The sequence below is a fragment of the Crinia signifera genome, chromosome 4 (genome assembly GCF_055691185.1).
Source record: "Crinia signifera chromosome 4, ASM5569118v1, whole genome shotgun sequence".
Taxonomy (NCBI): domain Eukaryota; kingdom Metazoa; phylum Chordata; class Amphibia; order Anura; family Myobatrachidae; genus Crinia; species Crinia signifera.
In genome coordinates this window covers 150959984-150985725 of record NC_139220.1, presented here as the reverse complement: position 1 = coordinate 150985725, position 25742 = coordinate 150959984, and the positions used below count along the sequence as shown (strand labels likewise).

Below are 25742 nucleotides of genomic sequence, written 5' to 3'. Positions count from 1 at the left end.
ATTTATTACAAAGTATTAAGAGGATCCCGGCCATACCCCCTGAAGCTATCCTAGTGACAATGGATGTCGCATCTTTGTACACTGTGATTCCCCATGGGGAGGGCCTGGATGTGATCAGACATACACTACAGGATGAGCTCCGTGGAGGTCCCCCCACTGAGTTTCTAGTGGAGTTAACCACATTAGTTCTGACAAAAAATTATTTCCTGTACAAAGACAAGTATTTTGTGCAAAAGACCGGCACCGCAATGGGGTCGAACCTGGCACCTGCATACGCCAATTTATACATGGCCTGTTATGAACAGCGGCATATTTTTCCCAAATATGGCGTAAAAATATTTTATTACCGTCGATATATAGACGATTTCTTTTTGATATGGCTGGGGAGTGAGAGTGATCTGAGGGACATGCTTTTTTGTTTGAATGACCTGGAGACGCCAATCCGCTTCACCTTTTCTTTTAGTTGTTTTGAAATTAATTTTCTTGACGTTACACTCTTCAAGGATGGATGTGGCCTAGGGTCCAGACTTTACCGCAAGGATACGGACAGAAATTCCCTTCTCCACACAACGAGTCACCATCCTCCACATTTGAAAGAGAACCTACCAGTGTCTCAATTTTTAAGAGTTCTAAGGAACAACACGGCTATAACAACAATGGAGGAACAGATTGGAGATATGTACTCCAGATTCAAGGAACGTGGCTACTCCGATACCACGCTCTCTAGATGCCTCACCAAGGCAAGGTCCAAAAATTCAGCAGATCAGCAAGTACCTCTTACAGCTGACAAAAAACCAAGAATGATTTATGCCAACACTTTCGACACAGGGGCACACTTTAGGAAACAGAAACTCTCTAAATTTTGGCCAATAATTGCCACTGACCCGGCATTTACTGGGGTTAGTAAAGTACCACCTATGTGTGCATACAGACGAGGAAGCAATCTCAAGGACCTCTTGATGAGACCTCTCTGCCAACCTGCAGCCGACACAGGCACCTGGTTTCCTCGCCCCAAAAATGGTTGCTTTAGATGCAGCGATTGTACTACCTGTAGGTCCATGATGACAGGACCAGCATTTGCCCACCCACATAGTGGGAAAAAGATTACCATCAGACATAGGCTCCACTGCAGAATGGATTACGTAATATACATCCTTATTTGCCCATGTGGGCTGTATTATGTGGGCCTGACTAAACGGGACTTTCGAGAGAGGATGGCTAATCATAGGACCACTATTAGGGCGGCGATTATCACAAAAACTTCGGACAAACCTGTCGCCAAGCATTTTGCTAAAATGGGCCACAGTGTGGCCAGTCTCCGATGCATGCTGATCGATCATATCCCTAAGCCCGTGAGAGGAGGTGACAGGGATACCATGCTCAAGAAAAGAGAAGGCAAATGGATCTTCGAGGTGGGCACCATTGCCCCTAAAGGCCTAAATGAGGCGAATCCACTGTCCATCTTTTTGCGATAAAAACTTCTGATACCCTTTTCCCGTTGTTTCATTTTTATGGTTATTTTTCCAGTTGCCTTGGTTTGGATTTTCTTATTTTTTTGGAGTTGGATTTGGTGTCTCCAGGTCATTCTTTATCCTTATTTACGTTTACATTAATTTGTTTATGTTAACTTTGTGATTACGATACATTTGTCGCATATTGATATTACTTCTATAAGTTATCTACGTATGTGGTGCCAATTCTTGATTACCCCTTTGGGATATTTGCAAATAATTTTTTAACATAAACATCAAAATACAAAAATATAAAAAAATATATAAAATATATTTGAAAAACATACAAATATAGAAATATATATTTTGTATACACTTCTTTGACATGGATGTCACTTTTTTATTATATGTTTTGTATATATGGTTTACCTGTTTATATATGTATTTTTATGTATTGTTGTTCACTTGTCCTGTATGTCAACAAGTGGTGACATATGGACAAATTTATTTATCTATTTATGTATTTATTCTTTGTATTGTGCTAGTATTAGTGAGGCCACCCGGGCTGGTTTATAAATACCCAAACATCATTCTTATTGTTTATTATCCCCCGCTCCCCGCTGATTGGTTTTCCACCGACTCGTTTTGTTACTCATTGCGTTGTTAAGACACTGGTCACTGTGTCTAAATTGACCCGCTAGAATACAAATAGAACCATTAATGTTTACACCGTCACGTGCCACGCGCCTGATGGAACGCGGAAGCTGCCCATCGCTAGTACCGGTGAAACGCAAGTTTTACTTCCGGCCTAGCGCTTGTGAGATCGCGAGTCCTGACACGCGGAAGTCTTCCGCTATACAGACCGGTGGAACGCAAGTTCTACTTCCGGTCTAGCGGGACTGGAGCTATTAGCGCTAAACAGCGTTTTTTCTGACAATTGTTGTTTTTGTTTATATTGTGGTACAATCCGTTGGCTTTATGTTCTAATGCTTATGTTAGCAGACTGCCTTATCCCTTGCCTAGATGTATATACGAGATTGTACCGTTTTTGATGTTGCACCAGGAAGTGCAGTGGTCACTTCCTGTTTGGGGGTATTTAAACTGGCCCGGTGAGGCTATACAGTTGTATCTCCTCCATGGATGGATACCAGGTTGCCTGCTGTTGGGAATGATACCTGTTACCTGTGTTGTTTTTTCCTGATGACGATCCTTTGATCGAAACGTCACGTCACGTCGGATGTATTATCATTTCGTGAATAAAATTTTCTTGCTGAATTTAAAGACCTTGGTGAGTGCCCATTTCATATACTTCTATATATATCTATATATATATATCTATATATCTATATATATATCTATATCTATATCTATATCTATATCTATATCTATATCTATATCTATATCTATATATATATATATATAGAAAAGTGGAATAAGGTGGATCCAATCAGCGCTAATTTGTGGTTAGCTAGCACCAGTCAGAAACAAAGGATATGAGCACCCTTTTAAAATAGACACTAAAAGTTCCAAGTTTGAACTGCAGCTTCCTCCAAAGTAATTTCTGGGACTCACAGGAACAAACGACAATCTGTACAAAAAGAAACACAGGAGGAGCGCTCCATAGTGTAAAACCAGATATGATTTAATAGATATAAAATATCCACGGTACAGTCAATCAGTACTCGTACCGTTTTAAAAACAGCAGTGGGCTGGTTACCACATGATGTATATATAACAAGCCAGGCAAGCCTCCTATCACCATCCGGGGCAACTGCAGCACGACACGGAACCTCACCGAACACTCTGTGAGGGAAGCGGTGTACCGTCAGGCTGGAGAGGATCAGATGCGGCAGGGGATTCCCGACAGACACAGAGCTGTTAGGGCGGGCCTTGGTGACGGCGAGCTCTGTGTCTGTCGGGAATCCCCTGCCGCATCTGATCCTCTCCAGCCTGACGGTACACCGCTTCCCTCACAGAGTGTTTGGTGAGGTTCCGTGTCGTGCTGCAGTTGCCCCGGATGGTGATAGGAGGCTTGCCTGGCTTGTTATATATACATCATGTGGTAACCATCCCACTGCTGTTTTTAAAACGGTACGAGTACTGATTGACTGTACCGTGGATATTTTATATCTATTAAATCATATCTGGTTTTACACTATGGAGCGCTCCTCCTGTGTTTCTTTTTGTACACATATATATATATATATATATATATATATATATATATATATATATATATATATATATATATATATATAATATAATATATATATATATAATTTTTTTTTTTTTTTTTTTTTTTTTATTAAATATATATTCATGTGCATAAGAATAAAAATAGCATGGCCCTTCAGATAATAAAATTCCTGATTTTTAAAATTTGGTGTAAAAAAAATAATAAAAAAACAGGAATTTTATTATCTGAAAGGGCATGCTATTTTTATTCATGTGCTCATAGCACATGAATATATATTTAATTAAAAAAAAATATATATATATATATATATATATATATTTTTTTTTTTTTTTTTTTTTTTTTTTACACATAATAGCCAGCCGAGAGCCGCTCATTACATATTCATATATTCACTGCTCCCGATCATTACAAATGCACGATCGGGAGCAGTGTCAGCGGCTCCTACCCGGTCCCCTGCTAGCTCTCCCGGGGGGCAGCTTGTGCTGCCTGGGTCCCAGGGAGCCCACCTCCCCCCCCCCCCCACATACATTCTGGGGCAGGCAGGGAGACTTCCATCTCCCTGCCTGCCGCTGTCCCCCGGCTCCCTGCGGCATCCACCGCAGGGGTCAAGATTCGCCACCAGGGGCAGTGAGCCCCTGCGGCATTGAATACGGGGACAAGGAGGGCTGGCAGCAAAGGCTCCAGCCCTCCGGAACACGGTGACAGTGCAGCGAATCCTAAACAGGATTCGCTGCACATGCCGAATTCGCTAATTGAATACTTCCCTAAGGCTCTAACATGCTCTGTAGAATGGATGAAGTTCCTGCTCGCTCTTACACACATTTGATAAAACTTGGGTGGTAGTATATGTTGACATGAGAATGATGATATGGTCATAATGTCAAAATGCATAGCAGGGGACATTCACTAAGATAGTAGTTCTATTTCTCCTAGGATGTTGCTATGGGCAACCAATAAGAAAATACTTATTTATTCAGCACTTTCTGGAAGATAACAGATAGTATATGATTGGTTGCCGATAGCAACATCTCATGTCGACATACATCACGTAGAAATTGTGGTTCTAACATTATGAACGTCAACATCATTCCTTAATGACTGCATCCAGAATACTAGTTTTGATGAGCTACAACTGTAGCCTTCTGTTTCACAGCCTCACTAGTCTAAATGCAATTTTCCTTATTACGTATTTGAACAGCTGCCATAACCACATTTAAGCATAATAAAAAAATGTTCATGCAGTCATCTTAAATTACCACCTTGTTTAGGTATATGCTCATTCCAAACAAAAATGTCTCCAAGTAAGCTCTTGTTGCAGCCGTCTAATCAATTTGAATGTTTTTGTTTAAAGCTAAAATATTCTAATGTTTGCACAGCACCTGGCTCAAAGTTGTTCAAAAGAACCATACCTTATTATGAGTAGTAATATCTTCGCACCATTAGTTTTAATACTGCTATCCTTCCGTATGAACAACTATCTTGTGTTTAAACATTCTAAATCATACATTGATGCCTGTAAATTGCTATATCTAAAATGCTTAGTTATATATTTTGCTTCCTGTTTAAAAGCCTTTGAATCTCTACAATGTCCTCGGATCCTGTCCAGGGTGCATACATGACTTTCATTAGTTTTCAAAAAGGCGCTAGTAACCATTTTCCTCTAGCGTGAAGGCCCATACACACTGGGCGACTTTGAGCTGAAAGCAGCGTAGTTTACTCATTTGAGCAGCTTTCCGCTCGAAAGCCTCCCAGTGTGTACGGGCCAGCGGTGAGCGCTGAGGCACGATCCCGCATCATCGCTGGCCCGGTCGCTCATCTGCTGGTTTTACCAGCAGATGAGCAACGGAGTGGACGGCTTTCTATAAAAAGTTGCTAAAACAGGTGAAAAAACGCTCAGTGTGTATGCACTGAGCGTTTTTCAGCCCAGCGATTTTCCCCATCATCGGTCAGCATAAATACTGGGCAAAATAGACCAATCTGTATGGGCCTTTAGTTTTATTTTCATCCAGTGAAGCTAAAGGGTTTTTCACCTTACTTACTAAATACATGCCAACCATTGACCGTGTAGTCTTTCCATCAGACTGGCAAGCAGGCATGCAAACTACTTTACTGCTGTGTATTAATGGTATAAAACAGTTCCAATTAATGAATGATTAATTAGATTTGTGCTGAAGTAGAAAACAGACACACGGGGTAAATTTACTGAAGCTTCTAAAATGAAAAGAGGTGATGTTGTCCATAGCAGCCAATTACATTCTGTCTATCATTTCTCTATGAGTGAATGTGTCTGAGAACACATGTATTTATTAACAGTTTCTTATATAGTGCAGCATATTACGTAGCACTTTATAAAAGGAGACAGTGATACAACAAACAGGGTAATTACAGACAGTCAAAGGTAGGAGGGCCCTGCTCTCAAGCTTACAATCCATAGGGAAATAGGCAATGATACATAAGGATAGATGCTGTATTCTTTATTGCATTAATTCCACCAGTAATGAGTGTGGATGAGAGACCAGATCTTGTGAGGAGCATAGCAGGAGAAGGGGACAGAAATCATTTGAAGATTTCTCTCCCGTTCGGTAATAAAAGTCAGTTAGAACGGACTTTTATTTCCGCCTCTGATCAACGAATACGGGGCGGGTGCTGACGTCATGTGATGTCAGCCGTACGCCCTGAGCAGGGAAAGACACACCTTCTTTCCTAGAGGAATCATATAAAAAGGTCAGTGTGGTGACTTGGGAAGCTGAGGCGATATCATGAAGGATTTGGTGACAACCTCATCTCAATAACAGGAAGCCTAGGACTCACCTTGTTTATACAGGTTATTGTTATTAGAAAAAGCGCCACCTGATGTCCTTCAATGTTTATTTTTAGGTTGTGTGAGATTTGGTAAGCCCAGAAGTACATCTAATTTATGTTTTTGCTCGTGGGTTTTGCTCAAGCCAAAAATATAGAGGAGTGGCTTCATGGGGAAGGGGTGTGGCCACAAAATGATACCAATTTATATTATGGAGCACAGTTGTCTCCAAAATTCAAATTACGGCAACAGAGTTCCACATACATAAATTCCCCCACAGTGCAGGTACTCCGCAGACAGAATACACTCTTCCCGGGATACTGTTTCCCAGGTGGCGGGTCCGGCAACGTGGGTGCTGCAGCCGCAAATTAGCAAGTTAATATGGTGGCCCAGCAGCAGGACTCAGGCCCGTGGGTGCTCATCAATTTCCATGGCTGCTCGGGCCCTTGAGCACCCACAGAATCGGTACCTATGGGTGCGATACATATTCCTTACATTGTCAATTAAGTTCCTAGGGAAATGCCCAGTGTTTTTATGTGAATGCCCATAAAACACTGGGCGTTCCCCTGATGCCGCCCCATTTTTGCCCCCCTTCCCTACCTGTGCGAACGCTTCAGAGATTGTGATACTTGCCAAAGGCGTTTTTACAGGGGGTCTGCACATGAGCAAATACGTACATGCGTATACCCCCGTGGAACTGCATATGCCCCATTCCAATCAAATCTGAATTAGGCCTTAATTCCTGCGCAGTTAAAGTTGCAACCTGCAGTCTTTGGTTCAGATTGAGGGCCAGATGCACGAAGCATCAAAAAGTGATAAAATGGAGAGTGATAAACAACAAACCAATCAGCTCCTGCCTAACATTTTTCAAACACAGTCTGTGACATGGCAGGTAGGAGCTGATTGGCTGGCTGTTTATCACTCTCTATTTTATCACTTTTGAAGCTGGATACATCTGGCCCTCTGTGAGGATTCACTGCATTGTTGTTGCGAATAAGACACAAAGTTAAAGAAAAAGTGGCTATGCAACATCATTGCAAATTTTGTTTTATTTGGTTAAATTCTAGCATTTTAAAATGTAGATCAATATCCTGTACGTATATACTAACTAGTCCTTTAAGACATTAAACATATCCCAGAAATCTGAAAATGTATTCTATATCAACATTCTTTAACAGTGCCAAACATCACAGAAGCGCAGGGAGTTGCCACTAAAGCAGTACAATAACAAATATCTTGCAAAAATGTGAAACTGTGGCTTTTGTAGGTTACTGAATATTAGAATTTACAAAAACAGAAATAGAGAAAGCTTGTCAAGAAGGCCAAGAAATAAAATATTAAACAAACTTTTATTCAAAATATACCCTCGTGTTTAAGACCACTGACAAAAAATACTTGAGAGAAATGCACTAACTTCACGGCTATTTCCTGTACACATCTGGCATTTCAACTTTATAATCAGTAACTAGGAAAGCCAAGACATTAACTCATGACTTCACACTGTACATTATAGCTGCCAGAGGGGCCTTCCAAGCTGAAAGGGTTTAGTTGCAACCATAGCTTTGACTTCTTGGACACCAAACAGTAAATTTAGCACATACTGTATATTAAAGACACATATCCTTAGCTTGCCTTTACTCTATTCATTCTTGCAGCACATGTAGTTTCTTACCTTGATTGTTTATTGATAATGTTTTATCCTAAGAATTCATTGAAAAAAAGCACCCCATCTTCACCACACTTTATAGTTAATTTACATTTCTTCTGAGATGCATTTGTTTGGCTGCAAGTAAGGTGAAATGAAGGTGCTGTTCTGGGAAAATACTATTAATAAAAAAATAATTCTGAGGGATTCCAACTCTCTTAGTATCAACAAATTACAAAGGCCGGACTGCTGCATTTTAACTAGAACTTAAGCTAGGGTCACGCTATACAATTATTGTCCATTTTCTTTTTAGAGTAGTGTGTGAGCATTACCATTTTTTTAGGGTAGCGAGTAAGCATAACCATTTCGGCCAAACACAGATAAAATGGTCGATTTTGTTTAACAAATCAGTCAGACTTGCCAGAAGGTACTGGCCAAAAAAGATACTGACATCATGCAATGGGCCTGGCTCAGAGTGATGTAGTTTAGGCTGCATCTACACATTGCGTTTTAGCAGGACCTGTCAAAATGCACTGTGTAGATACAGCCTTAGCGAGAATTCTCTAACCAAAAACTCCAGACACACCATGCATGGAGGCCATCCAGAACAGGGCAAGGCCCCCCTGCAAGCCAGGTCTCATCCCACAATGCACCTGCACAAATTTGCGAAAACATTACCAGCTGCACAGCCTAGCCAGGTGCATGCCAGCCATGTATCGGGTCACATCAACTTGTGATGTCACACAGCTGACGCAGTCCTCCATGCAGTAGCTTAACTATAAAAACAGACCCCCCGTCATAAATGTTGGCGGCCCCCCCAATCCCCAAGCCTGCCTTACCCCACTGGTGCTGCTTGCCATTGCTGCTGCCGCCGATGTGTGACCGGGACTGCAGATCGACTTTTCTGCAGTCCCGGCTGGATCCTGTAGTACTAATGAGAAAATAGCTCACAGAAAGACATTTTGTGCGAGCGTTTTTTTCATTAGCACTGCAGGAGCCAGCCAGGAGAGCCAGGACCGCAGACAATAGATCTGCGGGTCCCGAGTCTTGGTCATACTCCCGGCGGCGGCGGCAACGGTAAGCAGCACCAGCATGCAGTGTAGCGCATCGATAGCCCCACAGACCCCCGGCGCCCACACCTACTCAGCACCTCCCAGGGACCGCGGGGTCTGCGGGACTATAGTTACGCCACTGCCTCCATGACAGTTTTGCAGAAGTGTGAATATCACCGAATAGTGATTTCCCCATTTCTGTGGCAATCTCTAAATCAGGCCCAGTATGTTATCATTTTCGACAATGTGCTCCTACTGTATTTCATAAAATATATCCGAATTAAGATTGGATGGGCAGACATATGAAAATTCTGTGGGTTGTGGCAGAAAATAGGTAACAAAAAAAAAAAAAAGTTTTGTTTGTAGTGCAGATATTAGGACCTTATACTGTAGTGTTAATTTTGTTATTGAAAAGGTTGATGAAAGGTAATTGTTGATGATAGTTTATGTATGACTAAAACGTTGACTAAATTTAGACTAAAATGAAAACAGAGCCACTGAGTAATCTTGACTAAAAGAAAGCAAATAAATAAAGGTTTCAAATGTGACTTTAAACGATCTACAATTTAATCAGCTAAGACTAAATTTACATTTATATTCCTTGTTTGGTTTATCGATTAAATTGATTAGTGTGTACCTACAGTAGCTTAACCCTTGATTAACCTTTCGAGTGCCAAGTGAATTTGAAAAAATAGCTGTGAAATTTGCCAAGCAAACATTTTTATTCATCATAATGACCTTAATTTTAATTCATATAACAAATACGATGGTATTTTAGGGGATATATTACACATCTCTTACAGAGATGTTGGCACTCAAATGGTTAAACAGACTGTCTACCATTAGCTGTGTGTAATCATACAGATCCTGGCCCAGGTGGCACACCTGCCAATCTGCTTCAGTGAGAATACGGATTTGGATAAGAGCAATTTCTTTTTCCCCTCATAAGCATCCATAATGAGCAGACTCCTCTCATTATGAAAGCTTTGTAAACTGCCTTTATAATGTATTTGATGCCAAGTATAACTATTAAATCATTTATCTTTTGTGTGGTCATTAAAAAAAACATCTCATCACATCAAAGGAATGAAAATGTATATCCTTTTCATTGTAAAAAGTTGCACAAAATAAAAGGTAGAATGACACCTTAAGATCGCTGGAATTTTCGGAATAAATCAGTTGTGAAAAAAACCAAGGATTGTAAAGGTGGCCATACACTACAGCGACTTTTCACCTCGGAGACGTTGTCGGCGATCCCCCCTTGAGCCGCCCAGGTCCTTTTGCATGCGATATATCACAAGCGATCCCAGCCAAGCCTACAAAGTTCAGAAGAAATCCTGTTTGTGCAGCCGGTGCAACTTTTAGCTCTGGTGCGATGCAAATGGGACCACGCATCGCATTGGTTCTGCTGTCATTTACACATGCAATTTGGGCTCTTTTCCTGAGATTATTTGCCGAAATTGCAGGAAACGAATGCAAATTGCATGTGAATTACCTAGTTTCAAAACGGTGTGCTGTGGCTCACTGCGGTGCCCTGAGGAACTTGCAGGGGTGCCTTGGGTTGGTGGTCAAGGACAGATGTAAAATATTTATGGTCAATGGAATCAGTGCTGGTGGCTGTATATCTATTTGGACAAACAGAACTGAATCTTCCCTCAATACATAATTAAAAACTTAATTACAGTTTGACATATATTAGCACAAACTACTTAATTTAATATGTTTTTCTAAATTTCTCAATAAGAAACGTCTGGCCTAAGCTGCTGTGAAAACAAATCTGGTACTGTAGGGTGCCGCCATTCAAAAAAGTTAACAAACTACTGGCCTAGTGTATGGATGCCTTAAGACAGGCATGGCCAAACTGTGACCCTCCAGCTGTTGTGAAACTACACATCCCAGCATGCCTTGCCATAGTTTTAGCATTACCTAATAGCAAAACTGTGGCAAGGCATGATGGGCCAGCTGGAGGGCCATAGTTTGGTCATGCCTGCCTTAAGACATATGTATTGTAAAAAATCCAATCAACCCTACTACATTTCGGTCTGATCCCATAGCCAGGAAAATACATGTTTAATGATACAGGTTAAGTATCCCTTATGCAAAATGCTCGGGAAGACAAGCATTTTGGATAAGAGATTATTCCAGATTTCGGAATATTTTTTGTTAACATACTCACCTGGTCCCGTGGCGGTCCTCCAATGGTCACCATTCATCCACAGCGACCATTGGAATCCTCTTCAGCAGTATCCCAGTTCCAAAGGATGCATTGCATGTGTATGCCCATGATGTCACTGGCGCACCTGCGCAATGCATCCTTGGGACCGGGGATGCCGATGAAGAGTCCGTGGCCACCAAAGACACTGGGGAATGATAGTAGTATAAATAAAGGTGTGACGGGGGGGGGGGGGGACCTACAGTTTTTGGAATATTTTGGTTTTGGGATATCCGGATTAGTGATACCCAACCTGTACTACCTTTACTGAAGTACTCTGCAGTGGTTAGAAATTATTTGCAATTACAGTAGGTAATTTCCACATTAAAGTTTTTGTATTTCATATTTGGCTCCATCTTTTTAGAGCTATATAAGAAATTTACTAAATTCCATCTTTCCAAATAATCTTTGATTTGCACCCTTATGGTTTGTTTAAATTATTTATTTCTAAATAGGACTGTTTACATTTCACTACTTTTAAAAATTCTATAAAAAAAAAAAAAAACTCATTATGCACCAATGATCTTCCAAATGTTCAGGTAGCTTTCCTGTTCACCAGTTTTCTGCTCTGTAATAGACCAGGGCCAGATGCACCAAGCTTCAAAAAGTGATAAACAACCAGCCAATCAGCTCCTAACTGCTGTGTTACAGGCTGGGTTTGAAAAATTGCAGTTAGGAGCTGATTGGCTGGTTGTTTATCACTCTCCACTTTATAACTTTTTGAAGCTTGGTGCATCTGGCCCCTGGTGTCCAATAACCCATGGTGTCTGAGCAGTTTCCATTAGGGATCTGTGGCACTCAATATGATCAGCTGTGTATGAATTGCTACTAACTAGGGAGGCCAATCCCAGGATCGGGATCGGCGGGATTCCAGGATTGCGGCCCATCAGGATTTAATTAGTACCCTCATGCAAAAAAATCACTTTTTGTTTAAAGCTGGGTAGCGATGAGCACCAGGGCCGGATTTGTGCCTAGGCCCGTGAGGCACCGGCCTCAGGGCGGCACCACTTAAGGGCGGCAGGCAGGCTGACATTCTGTTAAATAGCAGCACGGCACAGCGGGTGGGCAGCGGCGAGTGACGAGCGCCGCCGCCGAAGACATGAATTATCATGTGTAGGCGGCAGCGCCGCTCGTCACCCGCCACTGCCCACCCACTCTGCTATGCACATTACATCACCGCTTAGTGGCTGGGTCCGACGGTCCCCCTGCACGTTCGGAAATGGCTCAGGCTCACTGCTGCCGGCGCCCGCCCATTGGCTACTCTACACACACACACACAGTCTATTGGCTGCTGTGTATCCAGCAGCTGAGCGGCACACAGATCTTCCCTGCGCTCAGGGGGGCACAGAAATGTTGTGCCTAGGGGCGGCCTGACCCCTAAATTCGCCCCTGATGAGCACCTTAGAATAGGTCTCAGACGCTGCCCGGTCGATTGCTCCTTACCACCTGTGCTGCTGTTCAGGGGTCGGGACAGTGTGCACTGTGCTAACAGGCATGGCAGCGCCAAGGCTGCGCAGCGTGACCCCTGACATTACATCATGCTGCGTAGCCCCTTCCGCCGCTATGCCTGTCAGCACATCATACTGTCCCAAACCCGGACAGTCGCCCGCTGTGCCGCCCCCAGCCACCCGCTGGAGATAGTCATATGATCCTGCTGCTGCCTGTCACCACCACTGCGTAAGTGACAGGGCAGGGCAGGGGGATTGGGGAGGATGAGCATAGGGGGAAGGCTTAGAAGTCCTTTATAGTGACATTTGGGGGAGGGACCAGTCTTTCTTATAAAAGGAGGCCAATCCCGGGATCCCAAATGTAACCCTCTCTGCTTTTTTGCACTGGCTTTTGCAGTGATGAGGTTTTAACAGGGTTGCCGACTCTCCCGGAATGTCCGCGAGACTCCCGGAATCCTGGGACATCTCACGGACTCCCGGAAGAGGGCCCCTTAACCCCGTAGCTGACACCTCGCTTGCACGATATGAACTGCGCATGTGCTAGATGCCAATGCCGTGATGACGCTGCATCTTCATCTCAGGAGAGAAGAACAGCGTGTGTAAGGGGCAGGGTAAGTGTATTCACTGCTCTTCGCGCTCACGCGCTGTACTCACTAGCCCTCTGCCGGCACTGTCCCTGCGACTACTGCATTCCTTGCTCGGCCTCTCTCCCCTGACTCTCCTCTCAGGGCTGGGCAGGGGGGCAGTGTACCGCATGCCATTCGGGCCGCTACGATGTCACTGGGGCTGACTTCTTCTGCACCTTGCGGCTGGGAGACAGATCTATGCAGCCGGGCTGATTGCTGTGCTTTTTGGACCCCTGCAGCTATGACAGGTAGAAGGGGAGAGCCAGAAGGCAACTACCAGTGGTGCAAGGAAAAGGGTGAACAGCCTTGGACATTGCTTTTACAAATAAATTATTATAGGGGTGTGTGTTTGTGTGTGTGTGTGTGTGTGGGGGGGGGGGGCTGGGTCTGGGGGGGGGGGGTTAATGGTGGTGGTGGGCTGATTCTTTGTGCTGCCACCTGCGCTGAAAGTTACTAGCAAGCCCATGCCTCTGCCTGATCTCTCAGCACTAGACTGTCCCCACTAATTCCTTACCCTCCCCTATGACTGCTCTCTGCCTGGTCTCCCAGCACTGTCCCCACTACACTACTCATTCCTTGCCCTTCCCCTCTGCCTGTTCTCCCAGCACTGCCCCAACTACTCCTTCACTGACTCCTCTCTGCCTGGTCTCCCAGCACTGTCCCCACTAGCAATCTGGCTACATGCTTATCAAAATACTTTAGGAACCCCCTGGCGACCCAAGGCCCACCCCCTAGCGACCCAAGGCCCGTCCCCTTGGATTTTATATTTGTCCGTGAAATGATTTTTCAAAAGTAGGCAACCCTGGGTTTTAAAACAGAGCCTACTGTTAAGTGTAGTAAATACAGATGATCAGTGGCACTGGTTTTAGGAAACTCTGCCAGACCCAAGCCCTATATATAATGCAAAATGTTTTGTGCAGCCCAGCTTTGCTCCCTGTGCTTCAACCCAATTCTAGAGTCTTCTTTTATATTGACTGTAAACTTGTGAGCTGGTCCATCTTATTAGTTATGTTTGTTCATACTAAGCTTTGTTTTATTACTGTATTTCTTCCTAATATGGAAAGCAAAGAAGGATTGCTAGTGCCATAAAAATGTAACAATAAATCACAATAATAATGAATGGCTTCAAACATGCAGCTGCTGATTGCAATGATGCCTAAGGGTAAAGAAAACACAAAGTCCCAATTTCAGCTGATTTCCCTTCACTGGTATCTGTATAGTAGCCTGTATAAACAGAAGGCTTTTTCCCATTTTGAGATAGAAATCTTTTCTTAGAGAAATACAGATAAAACCATAAGCCATTTTATTTGAACCCTAGGATGGGTTACTCAGACCTGATTGCACGGCTTCAAATTCGCAGGCTGGGCGATTATCGATAGACTGCGTATGCATCAGTGGCGTAACAGACCCCCCGCAGACCCCACGGTCACGGGGAGGCACTGAGTAAGTGTGGGGGTGCCAGGGATCTGTGGGGCTATCGATGCGCTGCCGGTGCCCAGGACCAACCTCTCCACTGTCGCTTTGGGACCCACAGATCTACCGGCTCTCCTCCTGGCAGGCTTCAGTTAATGAAAAAGTCCCTCACAAATTGTCCACCCCCTTACAACAGACACTTTTTGAGGATGCTAGAGGAGGCCTCAAAAACAGGCCCCAGCACAGCGGCGGCTAGCTGAGGGGTAAGCAGATGGGTTGGGGGGGGCGCCCAATGTATAGTTACGCCACTGATATGCACCGGACAGGATGGGATGGGATATGCAGCTCCTGTGTGCATATGGAGCTTAAAGATCACATATGATAAGGACCACATATGTATGATAAGCTGCTGCAAGTGTGTGCAGTCTGTACATAGCCCGGGACTTATTCAGCAGGCTGATCGGAGCCGGAGCTGATGTCACCCGACTTCCCTTCAAACACCTGGGCACACCTGCATTTTCCTTGACACGCCCAGAACTGGGCTGGTTATCACCTACAAATTCTGGCGTCCTGCCTGTGATCTTGCATACTATCAGTGATAAACAGGATGGCCTCATGCATGTGTACTACAAGTCGTACGCATGCAGTCATTCAATTATCGCATGGCCTGCAAATTCTCAACTGTGCAATCAGGTCTGAATAACCCCCATAGTCTGGCTTTTACTGCATGTATAAAATGACAAAGGGGGGGCATAACGACTAGCGGGAGCATGTATTGTAACAATATAATGTGTACACCCTAGACTATTTGCACAAAATTATTGTTAACAATATTGTATATTGTAATATTGTCAATATCTTCTGTGCGCCAAAGAATAAAAGTGTTATCCAAGAACAGAGGGAAAGAAAAAAGCATCAGTATAGCATCTGCACACTGGATTGATTAAGCTTATTAGGTTTCTGTTGAGTGCCAAATAGTAGAGATCTAAACTAAAAAGTTAAAACATAACATTTATTTGTATGTTTTGAAACAATATAAAAGCCAGATAGGTATATTGTCAATTGTGAAATTGTCAATTGTGAAAAAGGGAAGAAATATTTTGGCAACTATAAGGTTGCACAGAAAGATTTCTCTTGAGTGGATTTTGTGCCAACGTGCTATGCAGAGGGACATACAAAAACTGTGAGGGGAAAAAGGTCAACAAAATTGCACACACTGGAAAACCGTGGGTCGCAAAACATGGGCAAAGCTTAGTAAAAACGGAAATCTAATTCTGGATTTATGACCTTTATATAGGGATTCCACAGATAGGCTTGAGCTGTGTTAATATTGAGGAGTGATATATATATATATATTCCTTTCATCTCTCTGATTCTCCAAGTTTTCTGCATAGCTCCATTTAGATTTTAGCCATAGAATATTTTAGGGCCCCTCCTGTGTCTCTGTAACGAATGGTGAATTTACCTTAAGGCATTGTTTTTTTTTGCATGTCCCAGCATATCTGGATGGCTTAAAGACAATGTTTAGATTAACATATGGTCAACGTTGTCAAAAGGTTAACCAAGGCAATAGGTCAACATGTCTTTGGTTGTCTTTTGCTTATGTTGTCCGGGTTCCAGTGTCGACCTTGTGCATGTCAACCTTTTGGTGATGACCTAGACATTGTTAGTCTAATATACCACACCTGGTTACATGAGATTTAGGGGAATATTCAATCTCCGGCGAGCACCTTCCATTGGGGAGATGCCCGCCGGGCCCTATGTAATGCTGTCTTCCCAAAAAGCATTGAGCAGGGTATCTCGGCAGAATGAGCCCGACATCACAAGCTGTCGGGCTCGTTCTGCCGAGAACAGCCGGGAAGTGACGAGCTGCCACGCCCACTTCTCGCTCCCCGGCAGGCGGGACATTGAATCTCGCCTGCATGTTCTCGGTCGACTGCCGTGACCCTCACATTGAATACCCCCCTTAGCTACAGAACTTCTTGTTTTTCTTTGGAAAACCACATATATATTGCTGAAGTACCAGTACATGGTTTTAAAAAAGTTACATAGTAGCCAAACATGGAGATATAAAGAAAATAAACAGAGTTTCTAGTATGATAAGGCAATGTTGTGTGTATATAATCAGCCAAAAACATGCAATAACTGGTGCTCATCTAAAGCGACAAGTTAAAATAAGCTTTATAATAACTTCTGCATAAATGTGCTTATTGCTACTCAATTCTAAATTGATTTCACTCATTTCTTTCGGTTTCTGAAACTATGTAACTATAAACATGTAAAATGACACAATGTGCCAGTATCACATACCCTTAAGTACCCCTACAAAGAAATCACTGTCTTTAACAGATTAAAAACTAAGGATACCAAACAAAAGACCACTGTCTAGAACTGGATTCCTCTGAATTACCATTACAACATAATCAAACAAGTCAAAAGGCAATGTTGATATCACTCAGCCTCACAAACAATGAAATAACCATTCCATATCACACAGACAATGGCCATATTTTATGGGGGTGGGGGGGGCCGCACACACTGAATTAGCACAGTTCTCTAATACCCCTTTTACACCGCCGAAAAATCTGGGTCAGCGGCTGGTCAGACCCGGATCCTCGGCGGTGTAAATGGGGGGTATCCGTGTCCATTTACACGGGTCCTCTACCCAGGTCCTGACCTGGGTAGAACCCGCATGGGACCCGTGTAAATGGCGGTGTAAATGGTCCCGCTGCGGGTCCAGGCACCCGCAGCAGGTCCACAGCGTGCAGCGCTGGGGAAGCTGTCCCCAGGTGTTGCGGGAGGAGGGGGGTCCCTGCGGCTACTGAGGGGAGATGGGGTACCTATCAGCGGCCAGCCTGACACGGCGCTGCCACTGCTGTATCTCCCCCCGGCAGCCGGTCCTTGCGGCGGATGGACAGTCAGTGTCGGCGGTGCCTCTGGCGCAGGGGAAATAGTACTATTTCCCCTGCGCCAGAGGGACCGCCGACACTGACTGTCCATCCGCCGCAAGGACCGGCCGCCGGGGGGGAGATACAGCAGCGGCAGCGCCGGCAATCATAGTGTCAGGCTGACAGGTACCCCCTCTCCCCTCAGCAGCCGCAGGGACCCCCCTCCTCCTCACAGCACCCGGGGACAGCTTCCCCCCTCTACCCCCACAGCACCCGGGGACAGCTTCCCCCCTCTACCCTCACAGCACCCGGGGACAGCTTTCCCCCTCTACCCCCGCAGCACCCGGGGACAGCTTCCCCCCTCTACCCCAGCAGCACCCGGGGACAGCTTCCCCCCTCTACCCCCACAGCACCCAGGGACAGCTTCCCCCCTCTACCCCCACAGCACCCGGGGACAGCTTCCCCCCTCTACCCTCACAGCACCCGGGGACAGCTTCCCCCCTCTACCCCCACAGCACCCGGGGACAGCTTCCCCCCTCTACCCTCACAGCACCCGGGGACAGCTTCCCCCTTCTACCCCCTCCAAGCTATATAGATCGATCTATATATATATATATATATATATATATATATATATATATATATATATATATATATATATATATATATATATATATATATATATATATATATATATATATATATATATATATATCTATCTATCTATCTATCTATCTATCTATCTATATATATATATATATATATATATATATATATATATATATATATATCTCTATCTATATCAACAAGGAAAGGCAGGGCTGACCCAGGTTCAGTGTAAATGGTGCAGACCCAGGTCGAAGTGCTGTGAAAATGCAGAATAAAGCAGGGTCAGACCCTGGAAACTCCAGCGTTCAAAGACCAGGGTCGGACCAGGGTTTTTGGTGTAAAAGGGGTATAATACTCCAGTCCCCAGCCCCAGAGACATTACAGTGAGGGAAGTGGCACTCAAATATGCAGCATTTTAAACCTAGGAACTTTTTAGAAAAGTAATGGGATTTTGGAAGATTCCTCACCCATGCAGTAGTTATCCAATTACGAAAAAGATCTATAAACCAATGTTGATCGCATAGGATTCATATAAATGTATATACCAATATTCATAGTATATTTGCTGCCCCCACATTTATAAATCACTTTATTATACAGTATATTGACCATAAAATTAATAAAGAAGTTTTTTCAACAAACATGAGAGTGACCCTGATTCAATGCAATGTTGATTTTGTATGAATTTACACCACGGCATAAGCCCTGCACATGTGCCACGATTATCTGGAGACGGCAGTAATAGAAAGGATTCATTTGAAAGTCTGCGGTCGCAACAACAATCTCATACAGAGACGCAATGTCTCCAATGTCAATGGCCCTTATTCTGGTTGACTTGCCCACCGCTCTGCTCCCCCCTCGCACGGTGGGTTTGCCCACATGGCTACAAATGGATGTTTAACACAAACATCCATTCGCAGACCATGGGGAAACACCCACATCATTCGATGGTCACTGACCATCGAATAATGTGGAAGGTACATGCATATATCTCTCAGGTCACTTAGATTTGTCTGCACCCTGACAGGAACTGGGCAGGCATCTGACATCCGGTGATGTCAGCTGCCCACCACCTGTACCACCGGGTGATTTCCATGGGAATACCCATGAAACGCTGGGCGTTTCCATGGGTGTGACTACCCTCCGCCGCTGCCAGACTCCCTCCGCCTGCAGTGTTGGGTGCGTGTGCCCGGTGAACACCCTGTTCTCCATGGCTGCCTGCACCTGGCATATGCACATGCACAGAAATGTGCATGCATACTTCAAACCATCGATCAAGCATACCAATCTGAATAAGGTCCAATGTCTCCAGGCAATCTAAGGCAACACAGGGCTACACAGAACTGCCATAAATGAGTGACCTGTGACCATTATTGCATCTTTGCAATAAGGGGCCCCCAGGGCACTGCACCTGCTGCACCAATGGTAATTCGACATCTGGGTCCAGAATTGCCTATATATTTATTTGGTGTAGCATAGTTTTTCAATGCTTGTAATCTAATTGGATGCTCCCCTTTGTAAGAATCCGGGGCATGCCAAAGCAGTACACTTATAAGATACACAACATATAATCACTAAATGAAATACCGTGTTTCCCCGATAATAAGACACGGTCTTATTTTTTTTTCCGCAACAAAAAACATCATAGGCCTTATTTTCGGAGTAGGGCTTATTTTAAAGTATCATGCCCCCAGTCCTTCTTACACAGCCCCCATTCCTCCTTTTAAAGTAACATGCCCGAGTCCTCCTTACACAGTCCCCATTCCTTCTTTTAAAGTAACATGCACCGAGTCCTGCTCCTCACCAACAATACAGCACTTTTCAGTTCTTCTTCTTGTTTTCCACCTGCGCCACTGCTCCCTCCGTGTACAGCAGCTGCGTGATGTGCACAGTGACGTCACGCGCTGGGCGCAGTGCATCCCTGGGACCGGGAGCTGCAACAGCTTCTACGGTATAGTAGAAGCCTGTAGATGATGGGGTTACAGAAGTTAGTGTAACCACCCTTTTGATAGGGCTTATTTTCGGGGGAGGTCTTATTTTGGACCAGTGTCCAAAATCCTGGGTAGGGCTTATTTTCGGGGAGGTCTTATTATCGGGGAAACACGGTATGTGCCAGGCATATAATATTAATACCATAAGGAATTTAAAACCTTGATATAATTATGCATTATTGTGCTTTACCCATAGTAGGCAGAAATCAACTCTGATTCTCTAAACAGGAATATTGGCTACACTACATTTCTGCACTTTACACCATATTACTATCAAGCATGGAAACGTTTATTACCTTAAGTCACCAATCAATAAGGTAGTATTGAAGTAGTGCTGTTAAAACGGCTAGCTGAAAAAATGCACTAATTCAGCCACTCAGTTGTGGGTGTTTTCGCCCATTTTTGAGTACATTTACAAGAATTCCATTTCACGATTTTTGGGGGTAAACTGACATTGGCAAAAACTGACCCAAAAGCAGACGAAAACACCAGCAAATGTGACATTAGTGGTGGAAAAATCTGTCAAGGTCAAAAACCATGTAGATCGACAACAATCCTCTTGGTTTTCAATCGTGCCAGATTTTTCAACTAGTCGAAAAATCGGCATGGGCATGGAATAGGGCGAATCCAACTTGTCATAAAAATGGCAAAAATTTCCAGATTTTTTGATTGGTTGAAAAAATTGTCAAGAATTGAATATCCCCTAAGAAGGCAGTGTACAGTTGGGTCTCGTGACTAGCAGTAAAAAAGGCCTTACATTAGTCCAGAAATGCGGTTTATGAAACTTTCAGGATTGGAGGCCTTCCCTTCACCCTTCATAACGACAAGTTAATTTCACTGTTGTGAAGCATACATGTTCTTTACGGAACTTCAGTTTTAACTGTATATAAAAGAAATTCTGGTGCATGTAAAAGCAAGCAAAATATATATTTCAGAGATTTACCCAAGGGGAGGGAGATCAAGAGACTGTCTTCAGCTGAAGTATCTTGTTCAGGCCCTACAGGCCCTGGAGGAAAAGGTTCTTTCACTTGGGACATCTGCCAGGTCTCTCCACAAGAAATACAAATGTAACCAAAGACAATTCTGCAGCAGGAACTGCATGAGAAAACAAGAAACATGACTGTACCAGCTAAACACATGACCTTCTCAAACTTTATATGCAGTATACAAAAATCACCACTGTTTGAGAGTCCATGGCCTGCACTTCGACACAATTATATTATAGCCAATTCATTTTTAAAATAAATTATAAGTACAGGTTGAGTATCCCGTATCCGAGTATCCGTTATCTGAATTATTCCGAAAACCATACATTCCAGAAAGTTAAAAAAAAATATTTTTTTTGCTAAAAACTCACTGGGGACATTTGTAACAGCACTACTGGTGACATGATATGTAACTGGCACTATATATGTGCAAGAAAATGATTGCTTGGCATTCAAATTCAATATCTGAGATAGTACACAAATTTTGTTTCATGTTTTGAAACCTTGTTTTTGAACAAATAAAATATATTTGTGTGTATTTTATGTGGTAATAAAATATATTTGTGTGTATTTTATGTGTTTATACAGCATACATGCAAGATACTTCAAAATACATAATTGAAATATTAAAATATTCCGAAATACGGAATAATCCGTTATCCAAAATTCTCCTGGTCCCGAGCATTTTGGATACGGGATACTCAACCTGTAATAATATGAAAATAAATCTATGACACCAGCAAGTAATTATGTTAGTGTGTGTAAGCCAACATGAGAGAAGCAAGGCCGTTTTGCACTCAGAAGCGTGTTGACTGTTGTCTCTGCCTCAATTAAAATTCCAATTTGCTCTAACTGAAAGCCTGATCACTTTCTTTCATATGCATTTATGGTGATATGAGCTTACTTAAAACAGTTTTGACATATGTAGGACCTAAAGGAATTGTTTAGTGAACTAAGTTATGTGAACCATTAGCAACCAATGCAAGTTTGCTCAGGACATATTCTATGTGTTAAATACAGTGGTTCCCAAATATGATCCTCAAGGCACCACAACAATCCAGGTTTTGAGGATATCCATGCTTAAACCCATACTCACTTAAGGAAATATAGTGTAAGATATCATTGAGAAAGAGCATTCTGAACAATTTAGATCACTATATTGTCTAGTGTGTACACTGAATATTGTTAATGATGCACGCTCCCACATGCCGTTTACGGTGATTAATGTCTACTAAATATATTATATAGCTAAATGACCTGCATGTTCAGCAGGTCCCGATGACATCACTAATATCATTCAGGGTGTAAGCACAATATCGTCCGGTCGTGGCTGATATGACTAACTATATCGGTCACAGCCAGGACAGCTGCAGGTAGGCTAGGGAGCATGGGGATTTAGGCACAAATAACTAATACCCCTTTTAGACATGGGGTGGAATGCTCGAACATCCGCGCCCCCACTTTGCCGCACATTGCCGGCTAACGCAAAAGGACAGCTCTTGTGTTAAGAGCTGACCTTTGCGTTGTGGCCGGCGATGCGCAGCGGGTCCCCGGTGCCCCCCCCCTTTCTCACTTACCCGGGGCTGCTGCTGCAGACAGGCGGGCTCTCCTCCTCTTCCCTGCAACCGGAAAAGGTTTTACAGTGCAGGGAGGAGGAGGTCACAGGTCCAAGCAGCACAGCACTGTGCTGCCCGGACACAGGTGAGGGGAGTCAGTGCGAGGCGATGGGGGTCCGTGCTAAGCTGCATGGGTGGCGTTAAGAAGCCCATAGGCTTCAATGGGGTATCGCTAGCTTATGCTGGCGATACGAGCCGCAGCGAAAACCCGTAGTGAGGGTTTTCCTGCATATCAAAATGCGGTAAAAACCCTGATAATGGTGTTTTTACCGCATATTTCGTTTAGAGAATCCCGCTCATTTAGATCTGAAGGGTACCAACATGTTCTCATGTATGTGAACCCTCTATTGGCCAGGGTTTTTCCCAGGACCTTTGTCCCGGTAGACAACCCAGGTTAAGTGCGAATTGTGTGACCCGGTCACATTTAGAAGCCTTTGAAAGGTTGTTTGTGGGGTGTCTGGGAGCAAGTAACGAGTGTTACATGCATATGTGTATGTGTGTATCATGTATGTCAGAGCTTGCCCTGACCAATTTGGTGCCCTGGAGGGAAAAGGGGGGGGAGCGGGACATACACACAAGGGCCTGGGGGATATGGTGACATATACTGGGGCCTGGGGGGGGGGGGGGGGGGGGGGACATGGGTCACCAGGATTTTGCTTAGCAGAAAAATGGAAATTCTTGTGTCATATGTTTGAAAAAGGTATTAATTTGTACCTCATTCAACTTGATTACACCACCTGAGGACAAGCAGGGATATACTTAAAACTTGGACTTTGTGAATCATTGGCTTAATACATTTAATCCAGATAATCGCACAGGGTGGCCTACCTGACCCTCTCCTTCAGGAAGAAAATGCTCTGTTCCTGGACTTCCCTGTAACGTAAGATTGCCATCACCTGTGGGGAGCTAGGTAACTGATAAGAAAGGTGTTTCACCATACGAGATGGAAATCATACATTACCAGGGAAGTCCAGAAACAAGGAGAGGGTCAGTTAGGCAAGTATGACTTAGCATTTTGACCATTTTTGAAAACTGGTGCCATAGAAAATACACAAACAGTACAGCATGAAATAACAATTGATCTATACTATGCAAAATAAATTGATAAACTACAGTACATCACTGAAAATAAATCTCTATCATCCATTTTTATTGTGCAACTTTTTCACAGTCCCGCTGACATGAATCACTAGTACAGTACGTTCAGCATAGAAGAAGAAGTTAATGTGTTAGCAGCAGAGAAAGGAGGCTTTGTAATGTAATGAGGAGGACGTTAGTCAGCAAAGTGCCAGTGAGTGCACCAGTTGCAGAAGTTTGCAGGGAAAACTCTACAGAGGGAGCGCTGGCAGAGAGCCATGCAGAGGGCTTCAGTATGCTCAGTGCCATGCAGGGGGCTTTCGAACAGTATTCTCAGTGCCATGCAGAAGACAGTATGTTCAGTGAGAAACAGAGGGCTATCGATCAGTGTGCTCAGTGCCATGCAGAGGACTAGCTTCGTTCAATGCAATGTAGATAGTTGTCAATGTGCTCAGCGGCATGCGGAGGGCCAGCATTTGTAGTGCCATAAAGAGGGCTGTCAGTGTGATCCCCGCTCAGCGCTGTGCAGAGGGTCTGTTATCAGTGTGCAGCTCAGTCATGCAGGAATGACTGCGCGTCCCGTTAGAGAGCAGCGGACGGACCTGACAGGACAGGGGAACCATGACATCACTACGGACTCACATCTTTACCTTGCAGAAGAAACTTTTTATATCGCTCACTCACTCTTCTCTCTCTCTTCAGTCCTTATTTTCATCATTTCCGGAGACTCAAAATCATCCCCCTCTGGCTGCCGGCCGACCGCCCTAAAACAGACAAAGGAGGAGGCTCCGGGGCCGCCCCCTCCTGGTACTTTAGTCAAAACTTCCAGACAGTATAGTGCTGCTACCATCTATCCCAGCTGGGGCTGTCACTGTACCCCTCATACAGCAGCAATGGGTGCAGAGAGCTAAGTGATACAGCCTGTGTACTAGTGTACACTAAGTAGCTTTCTGCATGATACTCATTGTATAATGACATGACTAGCAGCACTCCACACCCATCCTGTCTGTCCAGTGAGGAGGCTCAGCATACTGCATCATTCACACACTACACAACTGGATGTGACACTACAGGCTCACCAGTTAATGTATACGTTCTGTACAGAACTATATTAGTAAATGTTTATAGATAAATAGTTACTAGAATTGGCAGCTATTACAAATAGTGATTTAAAAAAAAAAGTAATATTTACATTTTTAATGTAAGAATTATTTTTATTTTTAAAAAATGATACATTGAGTAAATTAAGTTTATAAATTGAAAATAATAAATGCACTATTGTTACGAACATGGGGTATTAGATTAAGGGATACATTTACATATGTTAAAAAACAGTATGGATTACTGTAAATATACAATAAAAATAAATATACAATAAATCATGTAGTTTTTGTTTTTTTACTTAATATTACTGCCCCTTTCAATGCAATGGTCAACGCTGTGGCTGATGTGTGGCAGATTTGAAAAGCAGCACTTAATAAGATGACCCTTAAATTCTGACTGGCTAATATCCACTTGGAGTTTTCATAGTTCATAGCAACATTTTAGAATCATTTTCTGGTGAGCAGTGGCAAACATGTAATTAGTATTTATCAAGCTGCTTTGTATATACTGTACTGTATATACTGTATCCCTGCATGCCCTGCCACAATATTTGCTATTAGATCAAGCTGAAACTGCGCAGGGCATGCTACAATGTTAGTTCAATAGCAAAAAGAGTGTCAGGTAATG

At 43.5% G+C, this 25742-nt stretch overlaps 1 protein-coding gene across 7 annotated transcripts in view; it reads right to left on the bottom strand.

Moving 5' to 3' along the window:
• Positions 1-25742, bottom strand: part of MDFIC (MyoD family inhibitor domain containing) — a 162884-nt gene that overhangs the window by 129609 nt on the left and 7533 nt on the right. For 4 of the 7 annotated variants that reach the window (XM_083182780.1, XM_083182777.1, XM_083182783.1 and 1 more), the window contains exons 2-3: positions 24662-24775; positions 21276-21427 (exon numbers count right to left, since the gene is read on the bottom strand). In XM_083182780.1, coding sequence (XP_083038906.1) covers positions 21276-21369 — 94 coding nt within the window. In that variant the 5' untranslated portion in view covers positions 21370-21427; positions 24662-24775. Of the gene's footprint in view, positions 1-21275; positions 21428-24613; positions 24632-24653; positions 24816-25742 lie in introns of those variants that run through there. The other 3 variants (XM_083182781.1, XM_083182778.1, XM_083182782.1) reach the window with 3 other exon arrangements.